Genomic DNA, 18,996 nt, shown 5'->3' on the forward strand with positions numbered 1-18,996 from the left:
GCCCCACGGACCCTACCACTACCTCCCGTGTCCCCTTAACGTATCACATAGCGCTTATCGTATCTGATAAGCTAATATGCAGAACCTGATAACCGCACTAGCTTATCGATATGCAGCAGATCCTATCAGTGGCAATACGAGAATTTCCTATAAATAGGACCGCCGCGGTGGTTGCCCCATCCCTTGCCCTAGCCCCCAACAACCCAATTTCTCTCCCCACAGCTCTTCTCCGGTCCCTCTCCAGCCACAAAGCTCCGTAAGTGCAGCACAGCCTTTGCTTTTGCTTCTGTTCGGAATTACACAGTTGTTGGTTGGATATTTCGATTCGATCCTGGAATTTTTTTTTGGGGGGCAAAGGAATTCATCTTTTTTTTTTGCGAACCCTGGGCGAAGGAATTCTGTGTGTGTATATCCATGCCCAAAAGGATCCACATAAGGGTTGAAAAGGGGCCCTGGCTTTCCACGGGCCCGATTCCCCGCTTCAGATCTGCATTTCCGGCCGTGTTTCCCCACGCCGTGTTCAAAATTGTTGAGATACGTGCATACATACACATATGGTAGGTTTTGAAACAGATCTAGGGTTTGGGGCGAACGAACGAACGAACGCGTGCAGCGAACGTAAGGCGTAGTGTTTTCTTTTTCCTGTCCGTGTCTAATAACGATATGAAGATATTTTTATCCTGCACGTTCTCATATGTCGTCTGGGGAGTGTACGAGTAGTATATATAGACGCGCCGGGCGGGTGCCATTATCGTCTCGCCTCGTATAAATAGAGGAATTCTGCTCCCCACACCCCCTCCCCCTTGTTGACTTACGATACTGCCCCTTGCTCAGTCTCATCCTCCCGGCTCCCTCGGTCCTCTCGCGATAGGAGCCCCGCCCCACCCCGGCCGCCCCCGCCCCGCCCTCCCCGAATCGGAAGCCGCCGGATCTCCGCCGCCGGGCGCCCCGCCGCACCGTGCCGCCTCGAGCCCTCAGCCGGCCCCGCTCTGCTCGCCCCGGCGCCGGGCGGAGCGGAGGAGATCCGAGCCGGGCCCGGTTCCTTCCGCTGGTAAAAGCCCTAGCCCCCGCCTGGATCGATCTCGCCTTTGATCTGCTTTTTTTTTTTACCCGTGGCGTCGTGTTTCCGCCGCGGCTGCCGGTAATCGGGGACTGAGCCTGGAATCCGAATCTTATTCTGCAGTGGGGGGTCCTGCGCCCCCATAGGCTAGGTTTACAGCCCCCCTGGGTGGGTGAGGAGTAGGCGAAGCGAGGATGTCTTCTCTCAGCCGGGAGCTCGTCTTCCTCATCCTGCAGTTCCTCGATGAGGAGAAGTTCAAGGAGACCGTCCACAAGTGAGTGATTTTTTTTTCAAACTCAACGAAAAAAGAGACAGAAATTTGCGCTCTTCGTTTGTATTGTGTGCTCAGTCGGAGCTCTTGGTGCTGTTTAGGCTTGAGCAGGAGTCTGGGTTCTACTTCAACATGAAGTACTTCGAGGACGAGGTGATCAATGGGAATTGGGATGAGGTGGAGCGCTACCTCGGGGGCTTCACCAAAGTCGATGACAACCGCTACTCGATGAAGATATTCTTCGAGATCCGCAAGCAGAAGTATCTCGAGGCCCTCGATAAGTAAGTGCAGGGGGAAGGGAAGAGGTGTATGTAGAATTGTAAATGCTGGACTGCGATGTTGACTGACCATGTGTTCCTTTGCTGCCAGGCATGATCGGTCCAAGGCAGTTGAAATCCTGGTCAAGGACTTGAAGGTGTTTGCATCCTTTAACGAGGAGCTGTTTAAGGAGATCACACAGCTATTAACTCTGGAGAACTTCAGGTAAAATCTTCGCCATTGCATTCATTTATAGCATTATTATTAGGTTGTTGCCATCATTGGTGGTGCTCTAACTGTTACTGGATTGCTCAGTGATTGTTTTTTCCTTTGCTTTTATTATTGACAGGGAGAATGAGCAGCTCTCCAAGTACGGTGATACAAAATCTGCAAGAGCAATAATGCTTGTTGAGCTGAAGAAGCTGATTGAAGCTAATCCCTTATTCCGTGACAAGCTTCAGTTTCCCAATCTGAAGAGTTCTAGATTACGGACACTTATCAACCAGAGGTAGCACATGAAGCAAAATAATAATCTTGGCACCCTTACTCTCTGTTGTCTGGACATCTTATTTATTCTTATATGCTGCATACTTCTTTCTGCCATTATTACATTGTAAATAAGGTTGCTATTCAAGATGAATTTTGTGGATCCTACAGTCATAAATATCCAAAAAACCCGAGTCATCTGCTTGCATTTACATTTTTCCAGCAGTCCAATACAATATGAAGTTCAAATAAGTAAAGAAATAACTTATAACTTGTCACCATTATTTGTTAACCTGCAGTCTCCATTTCTTTGGAATCGAAACTTGTACATATGTCATTAGTATTTACATTTCCATTATCTACTGTCAATAAGAGTTTGAGTGGGTATTTCATTAGATTATCAGAGTCAGTCCTAGCTGATGATTCCGGGTTTAATTTCACATCCACATGTTGTGAATATTTGGATTTACCATATGTGTTTGGATGTGGAGGGAAATATAGTTAATTAAGAAGTCTATGTAGGGGCACAGTTTGCTATTTGTAGAAAATCATATTATTCCAGCATGATGAGTTATTGTCAGCTTCAATTTGCTCAATGCAATCAACATGGTTATCGTCCTCGGCTGAGCTCCATCCTGGATAACATTGCGCCCCACCACGTGCAGGGCCTAAACCGTGCTCTTTGATCTTGCCTCCAGGATTGATTAATATGATAGAGGATGTTGTTTGGATGCGAAATAAAATTCGTGTTTAACTTACTTTGCTTGTGAAATTGTTGTTCTTTGTGTTTTTGTTTGTTATTTTGGAAGGAGGTGCAAGGTGGGGACCCCCACCATTTACTCCATTTATCATAGTAGTAATGTTATTGTGTAATATATGGCAGCTTAAACTGGCAGCACCAGCTTTGCAAAAATCCTAGGCCCAATCCTGACATCAAGACCCTCTTTGTTGATCATTCTTGTGGACAACCAAATGGTGCACGTGCTCCATCACCAGCAAACAATCCACTACTTGGATCTATACCCAAACCTGGTGGTTTCCCTCAATTGGGCGCTCATGGAGTAAGCTTGTTGCATGTATCTGGATACTTCATCTATATGTTGAAGTGTACATTTATTGATAATCTGGTTTATGCCTGTTTCAGCCCTTCCAACCTGCGCCAACACCTGTCGCACCTCTGGCCGGTTGGATGTCAAACCCTCCAGCAGTAACACATCCTGCTGTTTCTGGAGGTGCTATTGGATTTGGTACTCCTACGAATCCTGGTACTTGCTTTAGTTAATAATATTGCAAAGGATTCATGAATGGTATGAATAGGTGGTATTGAATGGTTGATTAATACTATTCTGCACATATATCTTGTAGCTGCTATGTTGAAGCATCCTAGGACACCCTCGGCTGCTAACCCTTCCATGGACTATCCATCTGGAGATTCTGATCATGTGAGTAAGAGAGCTAGGCCAGTTGGGTTGTCTGAGGAGGTATTAGCAACTTCATTCCCTCCAAAAATATGTCTCCGCTATTGGATTCTCGCAGTCGATACTTTGTAATACTGTCATGCTAAATCTTTGATATGTACTTGATTGCAACTGGGTTGTATTTCACAGGTGAATCTTCCGGTGAATATGATGCCAGTAACTTACCCGCAGAGCCATAGCTACCCGCAAGATGATTTCCATAAAGCTGTCGCACGGACATTGAGTCAAGGATCAGCTCCAATGAGCATGGATTTCCATCCAGTTCAACAAACTCTTCTTCTTGGTAAGCTCTTTAATGTCTCTGCCTGTGATAAGTCGTTTTCTCTCCCATAGCATCTCATTCTGTGCATTTTTCACTCGGTATCTATTGTAGTTGGTACCAATGTTGGTGACATTGGATTGTGGGATGTTGGCACCAAGGAAAGACTTGTTGTAAGAAACTTCAAGGTTTGGGAGCTTGGGAAATGTTCTATGGCCCTCCAGGTTTGTTCACTGCAATATTTAGTTCTGTAACCTGGTATTTTTACCTGTATTCATTATAAGTATGTGTAAAATGTGAATTGTACAAACAGGCAGCGCTGGTTAAGGATCCTTCCGTGTCTGTTAATCGCATAATATGGAGTCCTGATGGAACTTTGTTTGGTAAGATACGTGAACAGTTCTTTTATTGATGTTCTTTCAAGTTGCCCCTCTTCTAATGTTGTTGTCTGTTTAAAAGGTGTTGCTTATTCAAGGCATATAGTACAGATTTATTCTTATCATGGTGGCGATGATATTAGGCAACACTTGGAGGTATGATTGCATATACTTATCACTTACTATCTGCTTATGATTGTCTTGTGTACATGGTTTGCTATCTTGTGTCCTGAATATGATTATACATTGTTTGTTGGTTAGATTGATGCACATGTTGGTGGCGTAAATGACATTGCATTCGCCCATCCAAATAAGCAGCTGTGTATAATTACCTGCGGAGATGATAAGACGATAAAGGTGAGTTCCTGTGATGGTATTAATTCTGGTACTGTGGTATCTTGGTTAACTGAGAAATATGACGTCTACAATATTCCATTCTAGGTGTGGGAGGCAACCAGTGGAACAAAACAATTTACCTTTGAAGGTCATGAAGCTCCTGTCTATTCCGTTTGTCCACATTATAAGGAAAATATTCAGGTACTTGACAAGCATTTGTTATGTCAGGCATTCATTAACCTTTCTTCTTGTTTTTTCTGTCGGAAGCTAATGTTCTTTTTACCTCATGTTACTTGCCTATTATGCAGTTCATCTTTTCAACTGCTTTGGATGGAAAGATAAAGGCATGGCTATATGATAACCTTGGGTCCAGAGTTGACTATGATGCACCAGGTCATTGGTGCACTACGATGGCATATAGTGCAGATGGTTCAAGGTTCGTATCTAAATTCATTGTTAAGATTTATAGTTAGGAATATGCAGGTATTTGTACTTTGTTTCACTGTTTTCTTGCCTCTATGTAGATTGTTTTCTTGTGGGACCAGCAAGGATGGTGAATCACACCTGGTGGAATGGAATGAGAGTGAAGGTGCGGTGAAGAGAACATACCAGGGATTTCGTAAGAGATCTATGGGTGTTGTACAATTTGATACGACGCGGAATAGGTTTTTGGCTGCTGGAGATGAGTTCGTGATAAAGATTTGGGACATGGACAACACTAGTCTTCTGACTACCATTGAAGCTGATGGTGGCCTACCTGTGAGTTCTTTTCGTTTATGTGTGCTTATGTTGGTGAATTTCTGATTTGATATATAAATGTAATATGAACCTCCCTCTTGTTCTAACTTGGTGGCTGGTCCCATAATTATCAGGCAAGCCCGCGTATCCGCTTTAACAAGGAGGGTACTCTGTTGGCTGTCTCTACTGTTGATAATGGTATCAAAGTTTTAGCAAATGCTGACGGTGTTCGTTTATTGCGCACACTGGAAAATCGTTCTTTTGATGCTTCTCGTAGTGCATCTGAGACTGTAACAAAGGTAGTTACTTTAACCAAGAAACAACTTGAGATTGTTTTCCTCGCATGCATGACTCAAATCATTTCTTATTGGTGCAGCCTCTAATAAACCCATTGACTGCTGCTGCTGCGGCAGCCGCCGCCGCCGCCGCCGCTGCAACCAGTTCTGGAACTGCTGCTCCATCGGCTATAGCTGCAATGGTTTGTTTTGATCCAGATTCATTTGGTCTGGTCTGTTCTGTTATAAACAATTTACATTGTGATCCCAACTGACTTGATCTTATTCTGTACCTTTTGACAGAATGGGGACAACAGAAGCATGGTTGATGTAAAACCTAGAATAGCTGATGAGTCAATGGAGAAGTCGAAGGTCTGGAAGCTTATGGAGATAACTGATACAGCTCAGTGCAGATCATTAAAACTAGGTGATAATATTAGGACAGCTAAGGTGATACTTCTTCCCTTGCCTTTTACCTCTGTATATGTTTGAATATGCATCATTTTCTAGCAATCTTGTGGGTGCACTGCCATTTATAAGGTTACTGTTTTAGCTCTCGTTAGATGCTTGACGTTTGACAAGTGTCTTGCGGATATGAACATTCATTATGACTGCTAAGTGAAGCTATGCACATGCTTATCTATATGCACCTTGGGCTTTCAAGTCAGTCAATGATGCCTGTACTGTATAGGAGCGAAGGACATCTCACATTCATTATGACTGCTAAGTGAAGCTTTGCACATGCTTATCTATCTATATGCACCTAGGGCTTCCAAGTCAGTAAATTCTGCCTATACTGTATAATGGAACGAGGGGCATCTCACATTTTTACTTGTATGAATTGCAGATCTCAAGACTGATCTACACAAATTCAGGTGTTGCTATCTTGGCTTTAGCTTCAAATGCCGTCCATCTACTATGGAAATGGCCACGTAATGACCGAAATTCAACTGGAAAGGTGAAATTCTGGTTGTTTGTGCATAGTTGCTCAGTTTGCTTACTAGATATATACATCACATGTGAACACTGTATATTTGATTGTTACTAATTGGTTTAATTTGCTATTCACTATTGTAGGCTACTGCTAGTGTTTCTCCTCAATTATGGCAACCTCCAAGTGGCATTCTCATGACTAATGACACAATTGACAATAGTTCTGAAGAGGCTGTTCACTGCTTTGCTTTGTCGAAGAATGATTCATATGTCATGTCAGCTTCAGGAGGGAAAATCTCTCTGTTCAACATGATGACTTTTAAGGTAAGTAAATCATTGTGATCGTGTGCAATCATCATTTCTCATGTAGAAGATGCCCCTAACACTTATGGTGACCACAGACGATGACAACGTTTATGCCTCCACCACCAGCAGCTACTTTTCTCGCATTCCATCCTCAAGATAACAACATAATTGCAATTGGAATGGATGATTCAACCATCCAAATTTATAACGTTCGGATTGACGAGGTATTAGCACCTGCTATTACATGATTAGCATTGTTCTTTTCTGTAGTGAACAAGGTGCACTAAGATAATATGTATTCTTTTTTGTACAGGTCAAAAGCAAACTTAGAGGGCACTCTAAGAAAATTACAGGCCTTGCCTTTTCAAATGTGTTAAATGTTTTGGTATCCTCTGGAGCTGATGCGCAGGTTATTTACTGAACTATCTAGTCAGATTATGTCTATGAAGCAGCTTCTGTTCCATCTTCAGTTTCTGATTGTTCCTGTTGTAGATATGTGTTTGGAACACTGATGGGTGGGAGAGGCAAAGGAGCAGATTTTTGCAGATACCATCTGGCCGCCCAACGTCTAACATCTTAGACACGCGAGTTCAGTTCCACCAAGATCAACAGCATTGTCTTGTTGTCCATGAGACCCAGATTGCCATCTATGATGCCTCAAAACTAGAACCTGTGAAGCAGGTGAAATTTCTTCCATTATCATTTGACACTTCTTTCTTGCTACGCAGGTTGCCTTGTGGCTCACTCACCTTAACTTTGCTTTCAGTGGCCTTCTCGAGAGACCTCTGCTCCAGCTCCAATAACGCATGCTACATTCTCATGTGATAGTCAACTGATTTATGCAAGCTTTCTGGACGCCACTGTCTGCATATTTGTTGCATCAAGTTTGAAACTCCAATGCCGAATTCTTCCAGCTTCTTATCTTCCTCCGAATATCAGGTATTCTATAAGGCTCAAACCAAACATAATTTACTATGTCCGGCCCACGGAGGGTGGGGTGGGGGTTGGGGGGTTGGGGGTGTGTCTACCTGTCAAGTATTGTGTTAATGGTTAATTGTGTCACTCTTCTGAAAGGGTGTTGTCTGACCTCATTTTAGAGGGTCTGTGTTTGAATTATTGGTATTTGTTCTCAAGCAATTACTTTACTTAAGTGCAATGACATAATACACCTTTCTAAGGAAAGTTATAGAATCGAGGTATCCGAAATGCTGCCTAGACTAGCAAGTGCATGTCCATAACAGATTGCTAATACTTGTTTGGGAGATTTGATTTTTGTTGTTGTTGCCTTGAGCAACTCAAACCTTGAGATTCATACCTGAATAAAAATCCATCTTATGGTATTAGAACAAAGATTGCAAAGATTGTTTCAATTCCCCATGATTTTTTTCTCAATGCATACGAGGGAGTTCTGTATTTGCATTCCCTGCCAGTTTACTACTCCCTCCAATCCATATTAATTATCTTGTACTAAATTAGCAACAATTAATATGGATTGGAAGGAGTACCATATTTAAAGAAGTAGAATTATATGGGTTGGAGTAGGGATGAAAATGGAGTGGAAACTTTCCGCTTTTCCGGAGGAAAAATGAAAACGGAGAGGAAATATGAAAGTGGAAATGGAAATTTGCAAAACGGAAATGGAAATGGAATTTTTAATGCGAAAACAAAAACAAAAACGGAAGAGTGTTTTCCGGTGGAACATAGGTGGAAATGGAACTTTCCGTTTCCGTGAATATGGAATTTCCCATTTTTACTATAGGCCTACGGCTGCTTTGTAGCCCAACCACCAAATAACACACAATGACACAATGAGCATAATGGATCATTTGAGGCCCAACTTATACTACCATATATGTACTCAGCTAGACCCTATACACAATTGTCATGTACTAATACAATACTAGGATATGTTGCTAACATAATGAAATTATTTTGTAGACATGTTAGCAATTCATTATTTTTTGTTGTTGTTTGTATTACTCTATGATTCCAAGGGTTTTAAAGTTCCGGTCAACGCCCACTTCTATTTCTGTATCCGCTTTGTATTCGCTCCGTGTTTGTTTCCGGTAGTATCTGTTTCCGTATTCATTTCCGGGGTTTCTGTATTCGTTTCCACTTCTGCAAAACAATATGAAAACAAATGTGATAGCACTCAGTTCCGTCCGTTTCCGCTCCGTTTTCATCCCTAGGTTGGAGTGCTACATGTATCAAACTGAATTGGAATACATTTTTTTAGACTTCTAGGAAAAACTAGAATATGTGGGTATATAAAGAATCTAAATATCATTAAGCTGTTGTGGCTCTCAGCAGTAGCGTGGTTCATGTATTCTTTGCAAGAATATTGACCTGTAGCTGCCTACTTCTGTTACCTACTTCTGTTAAACTAAAGTTGTAACAGAACTGTTCTATGAATAGTCTTTTTTCACCACCCACATGTTTGATTTCCTTAAAGCATTCTTACAACAAGCAAGTCACTACGACATTTGCCACTGAAAAACTGGTTTTGTTGAATTTGTTAGTGAACTGATGACATGTGTTTCTTTTGTAGTTCAAATGTTCATCCAGTTGTGGTTGCGGCACATCCTTCAGAAGCAAATCAGTTTGCTCTAGGCCTTACTGACGGCAGTGTTTATGTCATGGAACCGTTGGAATCTGAGAGAAAGTGGGGAAATCCTCCACCATTGGAGAATGGATCGACGAGCAACTTGTCCACACCTCCTAATGGAGCTTCAAGTTCTGATCAACCAGAGAGATAATAACGAGAAGTTTGAAGTGTTAGACCTTTCTATCACTTTGATTCTTCATGGTGGTATGAGTCACTAACCAAGGTATCTATCTCAGAATTCAGAAGTATTATACATAGAAAATCCTTAGTTAACTCATTTGCTGATATAAGTTCCATTATTAATTTGTAACGATTGCTTGGAACTGGAAGTCATTTTTACATGTCCTAGTGAAAATGCCAAAACTCGATCGATCAATCAATTATTTTCTCTTACAGTCCACCAATGTGCACACATTAGTAAGTCAGGTTGATTCAGTTTGTAATCGGCCCTTTGTTGTGCAGATGGGCTTCAATGTTACAAGTTGGCTTGACAGAGCTGGTTCCAAGGGTGGTGTCGACGAGAGCACAATAAAAACCAAGGCTTAACAGCAGTTTGTGTGTTGCTTATATTATATGTTTCTATTATTATCATTATTAAGCGAGGGAGGAATTGTTTAGTGCTAGTGTTTCATTTTGTCCTGTTTGTCATGGTACGAGGAAAGATTACCAAGTAGATAAGGTGTAGTGGCAGTTTGGCTGTACCTAATCAGTACCCTTATTTCATTCCGACTAGCAAGTAAAAACAAAGTTTTTTCTCAGTTGTGTGCCCATTGTTTCATTTGCTGCTATGTCATACTCCCTTCTTAAACTAATATAAGGACGTTTAGATAAAGTAGTGTTCTAAATGCTCTTATATTAGGTTTCGGAGGGAGTATGGTGTATGATCAAATATACCATACCGGCCTTATCGCCCAGTAACTTCGGTTGGGTCATTGCCAAATGCCTGAATTTTCTGTTAGGCACATAGCAACCATCATGAAGATGTTCTTTGCAGTTCTGAGTGGCTAATGTGGATGCTATGCCAGTTTGATCTAGGGTCTCCATGAAATGTGGCGCACTTGATTTCCCTACTGATGCATTTCGAGCGCTTTGATGGGTAAAACACGGACCTTGACTGGTTGATGCACCCTGCGCCTGCCTTTTCCTGACGGGGTGCATTGCCGCGTACAGCGTAATGTGACGTGAAGCCATCAGATTAGGGAGGACGTTTGTCTCCCGGGAATTGATTGGTGGTGGTGGGACGATGGAAAACCTGTTATGACTTGTGATGCAGACGCCTGCACGGTAAAGTAGCACCAAAGTTAAAGTGTCAAAAAAAAAAAAAAGTAGCACCCAAAGTTCCAGGGAAGAGAGTAAAGTAGCTATACTGAAATGTGTTAGCCATGGCATTTCGGCTAGCCATCAGCAGGAATTTACAATCTTTGGTTTTTACATTTGTCAAAGAGAGAAACATGAAAAAAAGAAAAGAAAAATGAATTCTCATGCAAGAACCTAGCTATGTGCGTAGTTCGAGATGAATATAATAAATGTGAAGAAAGAGATAAAAAGAAGATAAGAAAAATACTAATCTTATAGCCAACTTATAACTTTCTTGTATGAGATCATCTACAACCGGATCCCTTATACCCTTCTTAAATGCCCGGACATGACGCCCGGTCTTAAAATTTTGACCCACGGGTCTCTTATACTGGCCTCAAACGTCCGGGTTGACCGACACCCCCTCATTTCCAGCCCAAATATGGGACGGATATGGAGGAGTACGGACACGTCTGTCATGTCAGCCTGACGACTTGGCTCCACGCGGACTCGGGCGCCTTGATTGTCACCGCGGTGTGAACGCCGCATGGCGCCGCTTCAGTTCCCCGCCTGAGGTCGGGCCCAGCTATTTAAGCCGGTCGGCGCCCCCAACCAACCCTAGCTCATTCGCCTTTTCCTTCTCTTCGCCACCACCAAAGCCCGTTCGTCTCCTCTCGTAGTTCCCTCTCCGTCAGGATGATCCGGCGGCTCATCACCTCCTACGTGCAGCTCACTCCGGAGCGGTGCCTTTAAATTGAGGCGCATATCTAGGCTTGCTGCGTCGCCCGCATCACTGCGGGTCTCCTTCTAGACTCATCGAAGACGGAGCAGGAGGAGGAGGAGCAGCCGGAGGCCATGGAGGAGGACGACCCGGAGGAGGAGGCTCCCGGCTTGAGCATGGTGGAGGTGGAGGCGGAGTTCACCGTCTCCCAATCGAAGGAGATGGCGGAGTAGCAGGCCATCCTGGATTCCACCAGGTAAGAGGCCGTGGTGGAGGCCAACCGCCGGCTCATCCGACAGAGGCAGGCGAAGGACGGCGTCCTTTTCGACGAGCTGGACGCGGAGGAGGCCCCACCGGAGCAGCCGGAGGGGGTGAAGCTGCGACACGCAGTCATTTATTCGTCGGAGGGCACGGAGATTGTCGACATCTTCGACGAGGAGTAGATAAGTTCTACGTAGTACGTAGGTTTCATACCTTGCATGTTTTTGTATGGATTTGAGGATCCTAATATGAGATGTTTGGATGTAGAATGAATTATTTGAGACGTGACAGTTTAGTGTCCGCGGACGCGCCGGACGCGTTCGTTTGTGTTTGAGGGATCAAATTTGCAAGGTCTAGTCGTAGATGCTGTGAGTGAATGTATGTATCGGCTATAGATACTATATGCTCTATCAAACTAGCTCCACCGTTGAAAGCAAGGCGATGGGTGACTGTCTATGTGAGGAGGGAGGGAGCCACCACACAGCTAGCCCATGCATGATGCATCAGATTCAGCCACGTACGACCCATGCAGCTGCAGGGTCGCAGTTGCAAGTGGCAAGGTGCCCGCGAAGCAAGCGAGGAAAGGAAAAGGAAACAGGCCAGCTGCCTGCATCGTTGCACGTACGGACGTACCCCCCATGCCCATGCATGCACGCCGTCGTACGTACGGCGATGAGGCCGGCCAGGGAGCACTAGAGTGGCTAGGCGGGCAAAGCACTCCGGAGCAAGTAGACAAACCAGAACAGCAAGGCGACCAGGGACGGTCGGCGAGCCACTGCCTGGCCAGCAAGCAAAGCAAAGCAATGGGCGCGTACAGCGTGCTGCGCCGGCCTCTGCCCAAAAGGATGCAATACGCTGCGTGCATCCCGAGGAGATATGGTCGGTCGTGTACTGCGTGCTATAGCTCGTACCACTGTTCCATCACATTCGTACCAAGCCCCCAGGTAAGGCGGACAGGTGGGCATGGTCCTAGATTGGTGCATCACGGGCAGTTTTACGGCCGATCCCATGTTACTCCCTACGTGTCGGTTTATAGCATGTGTATTGTGTACGACGTTTTAGATATCAATTTAATTAATTAAATATAAGTTATATGTCACTCAAAGTACATATCATTGAATTCTTAAGAGGATATAGTTTTTATTTTTTTTATTAAATACTCACTCCGTCACAAAATTCTTGTCTTAGATTTTTCTAGAAATGAACGTATCTAAATACTAAAACATGACTATGAATATCTAGATAAATCTAAGATACGAATTTTGAAACGAAGGAAGTATAATACATATTTAACTTGTTAAATTATCAACCTAAAACGACACACATGCTTTAGAAACCAAGGCAGAGGAAGTAGCATCTATTACAATGTTTGTCACTTTACATGAGCTTAAAGCCCAACCACTTAGAATTTAGAGGGAAATGGTACATCCCCGATTCCATTTTCTGTAAAATGAAACCAAACACCGTTCCCTTGTTGCAACGAAGCTCGCGGTAAAATGCAAACCTAAGCAGCAAATAGGAACAGAACAGACATGTCAGAAAGCAAGTAAAAAACAAAAGACTCCGACAAACATAAAGTTTAGTAAAATGCTATCTAGCTAACGTCGATCTTTTGGCAATCTCCGACGAATAGGATACCCGTCATTGGATGGCCGCACGAATCTTAAAGCAGAGGAGAGGAGGCACATCAACTATGAACCTCCCTCGCTAGAACACAAAAAATGGTGCACGTGCTCTTCTATTCAAATAAACCCGCCCAGTGCAGTGGCTAGCACCTCAAGCCTCCACCGGGAGACTCGAGTTTGAATCTCAGTTTCTCCTTTTCTTATTAGGTGGCAAAAATATGCAAAAAATGTCCATGTATCTATGGAAAATATATTTTACACACCATGTCATTATTTCAATTCGACCATGACAATTTTGTTAATTACACCATGACAGTTCTATTGTAGGTACCATGCCAATTTAACTATTTAGACCATGATAAATTTTGTAGGTAGCACGATAATTTAACTATTTATTAGATCGTGGTAGTGTTTTTATAGGCAGCAAAAAAATTCATTTTTTAGACCATGTCAATTTTTTGAGTTAGACCATGGTAATTTATTGTAAGTAGCATGGCAATTTTATTATTTTAGACCATGGCAATATTTTTAGTTAGACCACGACAATTTTATTAATTAGACCATGGTAATTTTACTATAGGTAACATGTCAATTTGATTATTTTAGACCATGGCAATTTTTTTAGTTAGACCCTCACAATTTTATTAATTGGACCATGGTAATTTTATTGTAGGTAGCATGGCAATTTTATTATTTTAGACCATGGTAATTTTTCCAGTTAGAGGATGAAAATTTTATTAAATAAACCATGGTGATTTTACTATAGGTAGCATGTCATTTTTACTATTTTAGACCATGTTTTTTTCCAGTTAGACCATGATAATTTAATTAATTAGACCATGGTGATTATAGCGTATGTAGAATGGGAATTTAATTTTCTAGATAATGATATTTTTTTATTTTAGGGTTATTTAGAGGATGCCATTTTTTAGAGCATGGAATTTTTTCTTATTTTAGAGCATGGCAATTTTGTTTGCAGTTTTATTATGTTCATCATGGAAAATTTGTGTGTAAACTTATGTTTCTCTGCATTTTTATACTTTTATGTCATTTTTTTGCAAGAAAGCAGTTAACTAGGCCTCCAAGTAAGCTGGGGTCACACCGGACCCCCACTAGAGTGAACACACGTGGAATGGAGAATTGTTCGTTCAAGGATTCCTCCTCAAGCAAATGAATCGTTCGCTAGAGAAACCCCGAGGTGACATCCCCTAGCTATTGTGGGGATTGTGACTCATAAGTCGAGATCATCGAATGTACGTTCACAGTGATCCGAGAGATCAATGCTCAGTGAACACACAAAAACTGAATAACAACAATCTTACATCCATTACGTACCGTTTTACTCGAATACGACCTTCATGGCCTTGTTTCCATATATTTGGAGTGGAAAATCTTTATCCATAGCGTGAACCCATGCCATTTTCCTTAACCCTACATGCATTCTGACTGGGAAGCGTCCTAGCTCGCACGAACGCCACCAAGATATTCTTCATCATATCATGTTCTCTCATGCGTGATCAATAAAATAACCAGTGACAAGCCAATGGGTACTTTGAATGTACTCGCAAGCAACCCATATTTGAAGCGAGGCAATTACAATTCATGATATAACACTAAGTAGGTAATTTGCAGAAAGCTAATTTTGAGTGCAATGTCATGATCAATCAGCTTGTAAAAGCATGCATCAACAAGTTGCACATATCCATACGAACAAGTTATAGAAATCATCATAAGCACGGGGTTGAACATCTCATGTTCATTCATCATGTCAAGTCATCTGACTTAGCTCAAGTATCATCTTTCTCAAACAACCATCTTTCACACACACACACACACACACACACACACACACACACACAAACACACACACACACACACACACACACACACACTTGGTTTATGCGAAAACATCTGAACGTAGTTTAAGCAGGTCCACCCAAGTGTCCTTGACCATGGACACGACTATTCGAATAGTCTTACACTTTGCAGAGGTTGCACGTTGTACCCATAATACTCGGGGAACTTTCGTGTCATCCAATACTCGTGGTATCTTTCATACCCGTGGTAAGCACCCGAATAATGCTTTTCCCCTCGCGGCACTAAACAAAGAGTCCACTCGTTGGTGACATCCCTCATGATATACATCATACGAGCCTCGCTCAAGATTGTACCATCCATGAGGGCACGCAACGGTGTGCCCGGTGTGTGTGAAAACAACCCATGGCCATCCTTCTTGGCATGACCCCGTCTCGAGAGTTACCACGCCACTACCGCCACTAGTAATGCGGGCTCTCTGCTAGCATCGGCCAAAGTAATCACCAAGGCCCCTTCCCATAAAGGGGCTATCATGGTCGCACATGTAAGGTTGGGACAATCAGCAAATCTTAAATCTAATCCTATTTTCCAAACCACACACATATTGCCTCGGTACACCACTTCTTTATCAAGTGGTTACCTAGCTCAACACATCTCCCCCGGGCATTAATGGCACCCGATGGGGTTTTCAAAAAGTCTTTGAAATCTTTTCTTTCATTGTCGCCATGCATATTCCCATCCCATTTGTGTAGCATCTACTAGCAACCTAACTACTTCCCACCCGCAGAAACCTCATAGGAAGGTAGGGTCATGCCCAACTTCAAGTACCAACAAGGAGTTTTTCAAAGATAACCCACCAAGATGGTCACCGATTCAACATGAATCAGATGCAACAAGGTAGAGTGCTACATGGCATGCAATAAAATGGTTTCTTAAACATGGTCAAAGGGATGATTACCTGGCTCAACAAAGTCTTCGAGGTCTTCATAGCTTCTTGTCCAACTCCGAGCACTTCGTCTACTTCATCATCTATCGTTGGAAACACCCACAATAAGCAACACAACAAGCAAAACAATGAAGTGCTCTATAAATATGATTTTTATTTTTCTTGGGTATCTCTTGTCATAAAAAAAACCTAAAGTTTGTTCTAAGGGATTTGGATTACGAGAGATTTTTGAATGGTGGAAATGGAGGAATTTATGATCCTATAAGAAGTCTAGAGAAAACATTCTTATAAAAATGAGTGGATGTGCCTATCAATTAGGGGACGATTTTATAAGAAATTTGGAAGTGGTTTCACTGAGTTTGGAGTTGGGATGATTTTCCTGTGAATTTTCTAATATGGAATAAAGGGTAAAAGAGAGCTAATTTTGACCTAGCAAAATCAATGCCACAGAAAAATGTTAAGGCTAGAAAAATAGTGCATGATTTGTAGAGTGTGTGGAAATTTGAATCACTCCATTTGGAATTGATATGGACCCTCTAGAAATTTTGCAAGGTGGAGTTTGAATAATTCAAATTCAAATTAAAATTTGAACACTACAGAAAATATTTATGGAAAAAATTGAAATGCACATATTTGGATATTTTATAATTTTAGGAGTCTATAAGAATTTGAATCAATGCATTTGGAGTTCATGTGAATTAATAGTGAATTATATAAGCTCACTGAAAAAGAGTAAGGCAACTTTTTTTTTTACCCAAACGGGCCTAAGCTATGCTCTGTGCGTAACTTAGTGCCGGACTGCACTGGGCCCGACCATCTGCTCGACCACTCGCGCGGAACAGGCAACGTCAGAGGCACATTGCGATAAGTACGCCTTCTTCACAAAGAGGCGCAATAGGCAAAGAGCGCTTCCACTCAAACCGCCAAGCCCCGTCGGTGTGCGGCTTACAGACGACCCCCGCCTGGTAGGCCCTTCTCCCACCTCCCGCCGAATAGGGGATAGGTAGGGGAGCCTGGCCGAGCACGCACTGGCGCCTGCCCCCGGTGACACCGGCCACCTCCGGTGAAGCCCTAGCCACCGGCGGGCTCACGGAGGTGAGCCACACCCGCGTGGGTGTGTTGTTCCCGCCGGGAGGCATCAAGGGGCGCGGGGCCTTGGCCGTGACGGATACCAACAGCGGCGGTCGAGGGGGAGGGTTACTCCATGCATCATGGGGCGAACAAGGGCACGGGGAAGGGCCATCAGAGGCGTTGGGGGGCGTGGTGAAGATCAAAGGGGAGGAGGAGCTCGAGGGGGATCAAATTCGAGTGATGGCCAAGGCGGGGACACAATGGCCGTGGGGATGATGCCGAGCTCCAGGGCTCAAGTGGCTTGGCTAGGGGAGGGGGGGGGTTCCTGGGAGAGAGGGGAGTGAGATAGGTCGAGTGCGGGCTTGGGGTGACGTAAAAATGGAGGGGCGACAGGAAGATGCTCGAGTGGCCGCCGGAGGCCCTCGAGCGTCGAGCACGCGCGTGACGGGGATCCCTTGGCTGCATCCTAGCGTCGGGGAGGGACATGGGAGGATGGAGGGAGATGCCTGGCGCGCCGGGACGCCCTGTCGCTGTTGGACGCGAGCTACGCAACAACTTCTTCTGCCAGAGCGCCGTTACTATAGGTGCGAAGTGTGGTCACCACGCCACAGTCTGCCCAGGAGTACTTTCTGGTCAGCCAACCATGTCTAACGTGTGAGGCATGCATGCATGCATGAGAGCACTGGTGAAATTTGGGTTCAGATGGAGCAGGGTAGGTGGGGGATTCAACACGGGGTAAGTTTGCAGCATCAAACTTGGGGGCTGGCAAAATGGTTTTTACTCGAGGGAAGTTGGTAGGAAACCATGTCAAGTAGTTTTAGGTAGGGAAGTACTACATGTCCACTAAGTTTGAGCTCAGGCAGATCAGTGTACATGGTACTTGTAGTATAAAGCTGCATTAGCTCCCATAATCTAGTTTTAGGTGGTTTGCCCATATTTTCCACACGAGCCTACCATCTTTGGGTTTGGCTTGTTGCATTAGCATGCTAATGGAGTTGCGTTAATATTTGCGGGAAACCACCAGTATAGAATAGGAGGAGGGAGAAATAAAGGCATGCAAATGCCGTCCAAACAGTGAAATGGAGGGGTTTTACCCACCAATAATTGAGAAGAGGCCAAAGCAAAGTTCGAGGAGGTATAAGAGGGCTAGCATATGATGTGGTAATTTTTTTTGGAGCAAGGATAATATCTTAGGGTGGACATTGCTTGTCCTCTAACTCATGGATGAAGGTGTTTGGTGTTGTCGAGGGGCACCTAGGTGTATCCAATGCGCGTGAGATTTAACAAGGGTAAATGGTAACACCATGTGGCCCCGATCACCAATTTTGAGATTATATGATGAAATTTTACAATGTAAACTTGATAAACCATACAAATGGGAAGAAATGGTTTTCTGTAGATATACCATGCAAATTAATTTCCACTAATGCACCACTTGGCGTGGTAGCATTATTTGAGCATTAGAGGATGGCCAAAAAGTTTGAGATCAATGGAGAAACTTCACAATGTAAAATTTCCCAATTCTAGAAATTAGTAGAAGAGGCTTTGAGGGGTTTTGGACAAGTTCGTTTGTTCTCCTTGATGCACCACTTTGTGTGGATGCATTATTAGGGTATTAGAACATGTACACACAATTTGAGCACGAAAGTATAAACTTGGAAATGTAGAGTTGCTCAAATTTGGTTTTTGACAGATAGGGTTTTGGAACATGTTGGTGAGTCAAGTCAACTTGGATTTTGAGATGAAACTTGGCAAGATCACCACATATAGCATGTGTGACTTGCTAGAATTTTCCTAGAATTTATTGAGAATATTTCCTGTGGAAACATTTCAAATACTTGAAATAGACAGAAAATGTTTTGGAGAGTTTTGTCCAATA

The 18,996-nt window shown here is 43.3% G+C and overlaps 1 protein-coding gene across 5 annotated transcripts; it reads left to right on the forward strand.

Moving 5' to 3' along the window:
- The first annotated feature begins 214 nt into the window (after positions 1-214).
- On the forward strand, positions 215-10,140 carry LOC123449126 (protein TPR3). Of its 5 annotated transcripts, none has more exons than XM_045126218.1 (27): positions 215-256; positions 1,184-1,334; positions 1,433-1,612; positions 1,701-1,814; positions 1,939-2,097; positions 2,959-3,136; positions 3,220-3,340; positions 3,441-3,556; positions 3,683-3,836; positions 3,927-4,036; positions 4,126-4,195; positions 4,272-4,345; positions 4,451-4,546; positions 4,631-4,726; positions 4,834-4,961; positions 5,050-5,284; positions 5,398-5,562; positions 5,640-5,741; positions 5,842-5,988; positions 6,386-6,496; positions 6,616-6,795; positions 6,873-7,001; positions 7,091-7,186; positions 7,270-7,458; positions 7,544-7,716; positions 9,326-9,605; positions 9,845-10,140. In XM_045126218.1, the coding sequence occupies exons 2-26, from the start codon at positions 1,255-1,257 to the stop codon at positions 9,531-9,533; spliced, it is 3,411 nt and encodes a 1,136-aa protein (XP_044982153.1). In that variant the 5' UTR covers positions 215-256; positions 1,184-1,254; the 3' UTR covers positions 9,534-9,605; positions 9,845-10,140. The 5 variants fall into 5 exon arrangements, with proteins under 5 accessions (XP_044982153.1, XP_044982152.1, XP_044982155.1 ...); XM_045126217.1 differs by lacking the exon at positions 215-256 and adding an exon at positions 792-1,051; XM_045126220.1 differs by lacking the exon at positions 215-256 and adding an exon at positions 792-1,051 and having other exon boundaries at positions 3,441-3,517.
- Positions 10,141-18,996: the final 8,856 nt, after the last annotated feature.

The sequence above is a fragment of the Hordeum vulgare genome, chromosome 4H (genome assembly GCF_904849725.1).
Source record: "Hordeum vulgare subsp. vulgare chromosome 4H, MorexV3_pseudomolecules_assembly, whole genome shotgun sequence".
Classification (NCBI taxonomy): Eukaryota; Viridiplantae; Streptophyta; class Magnoliopsida; order Poales; family Poaceae; genus Hordeum; species Hordeum vulgare.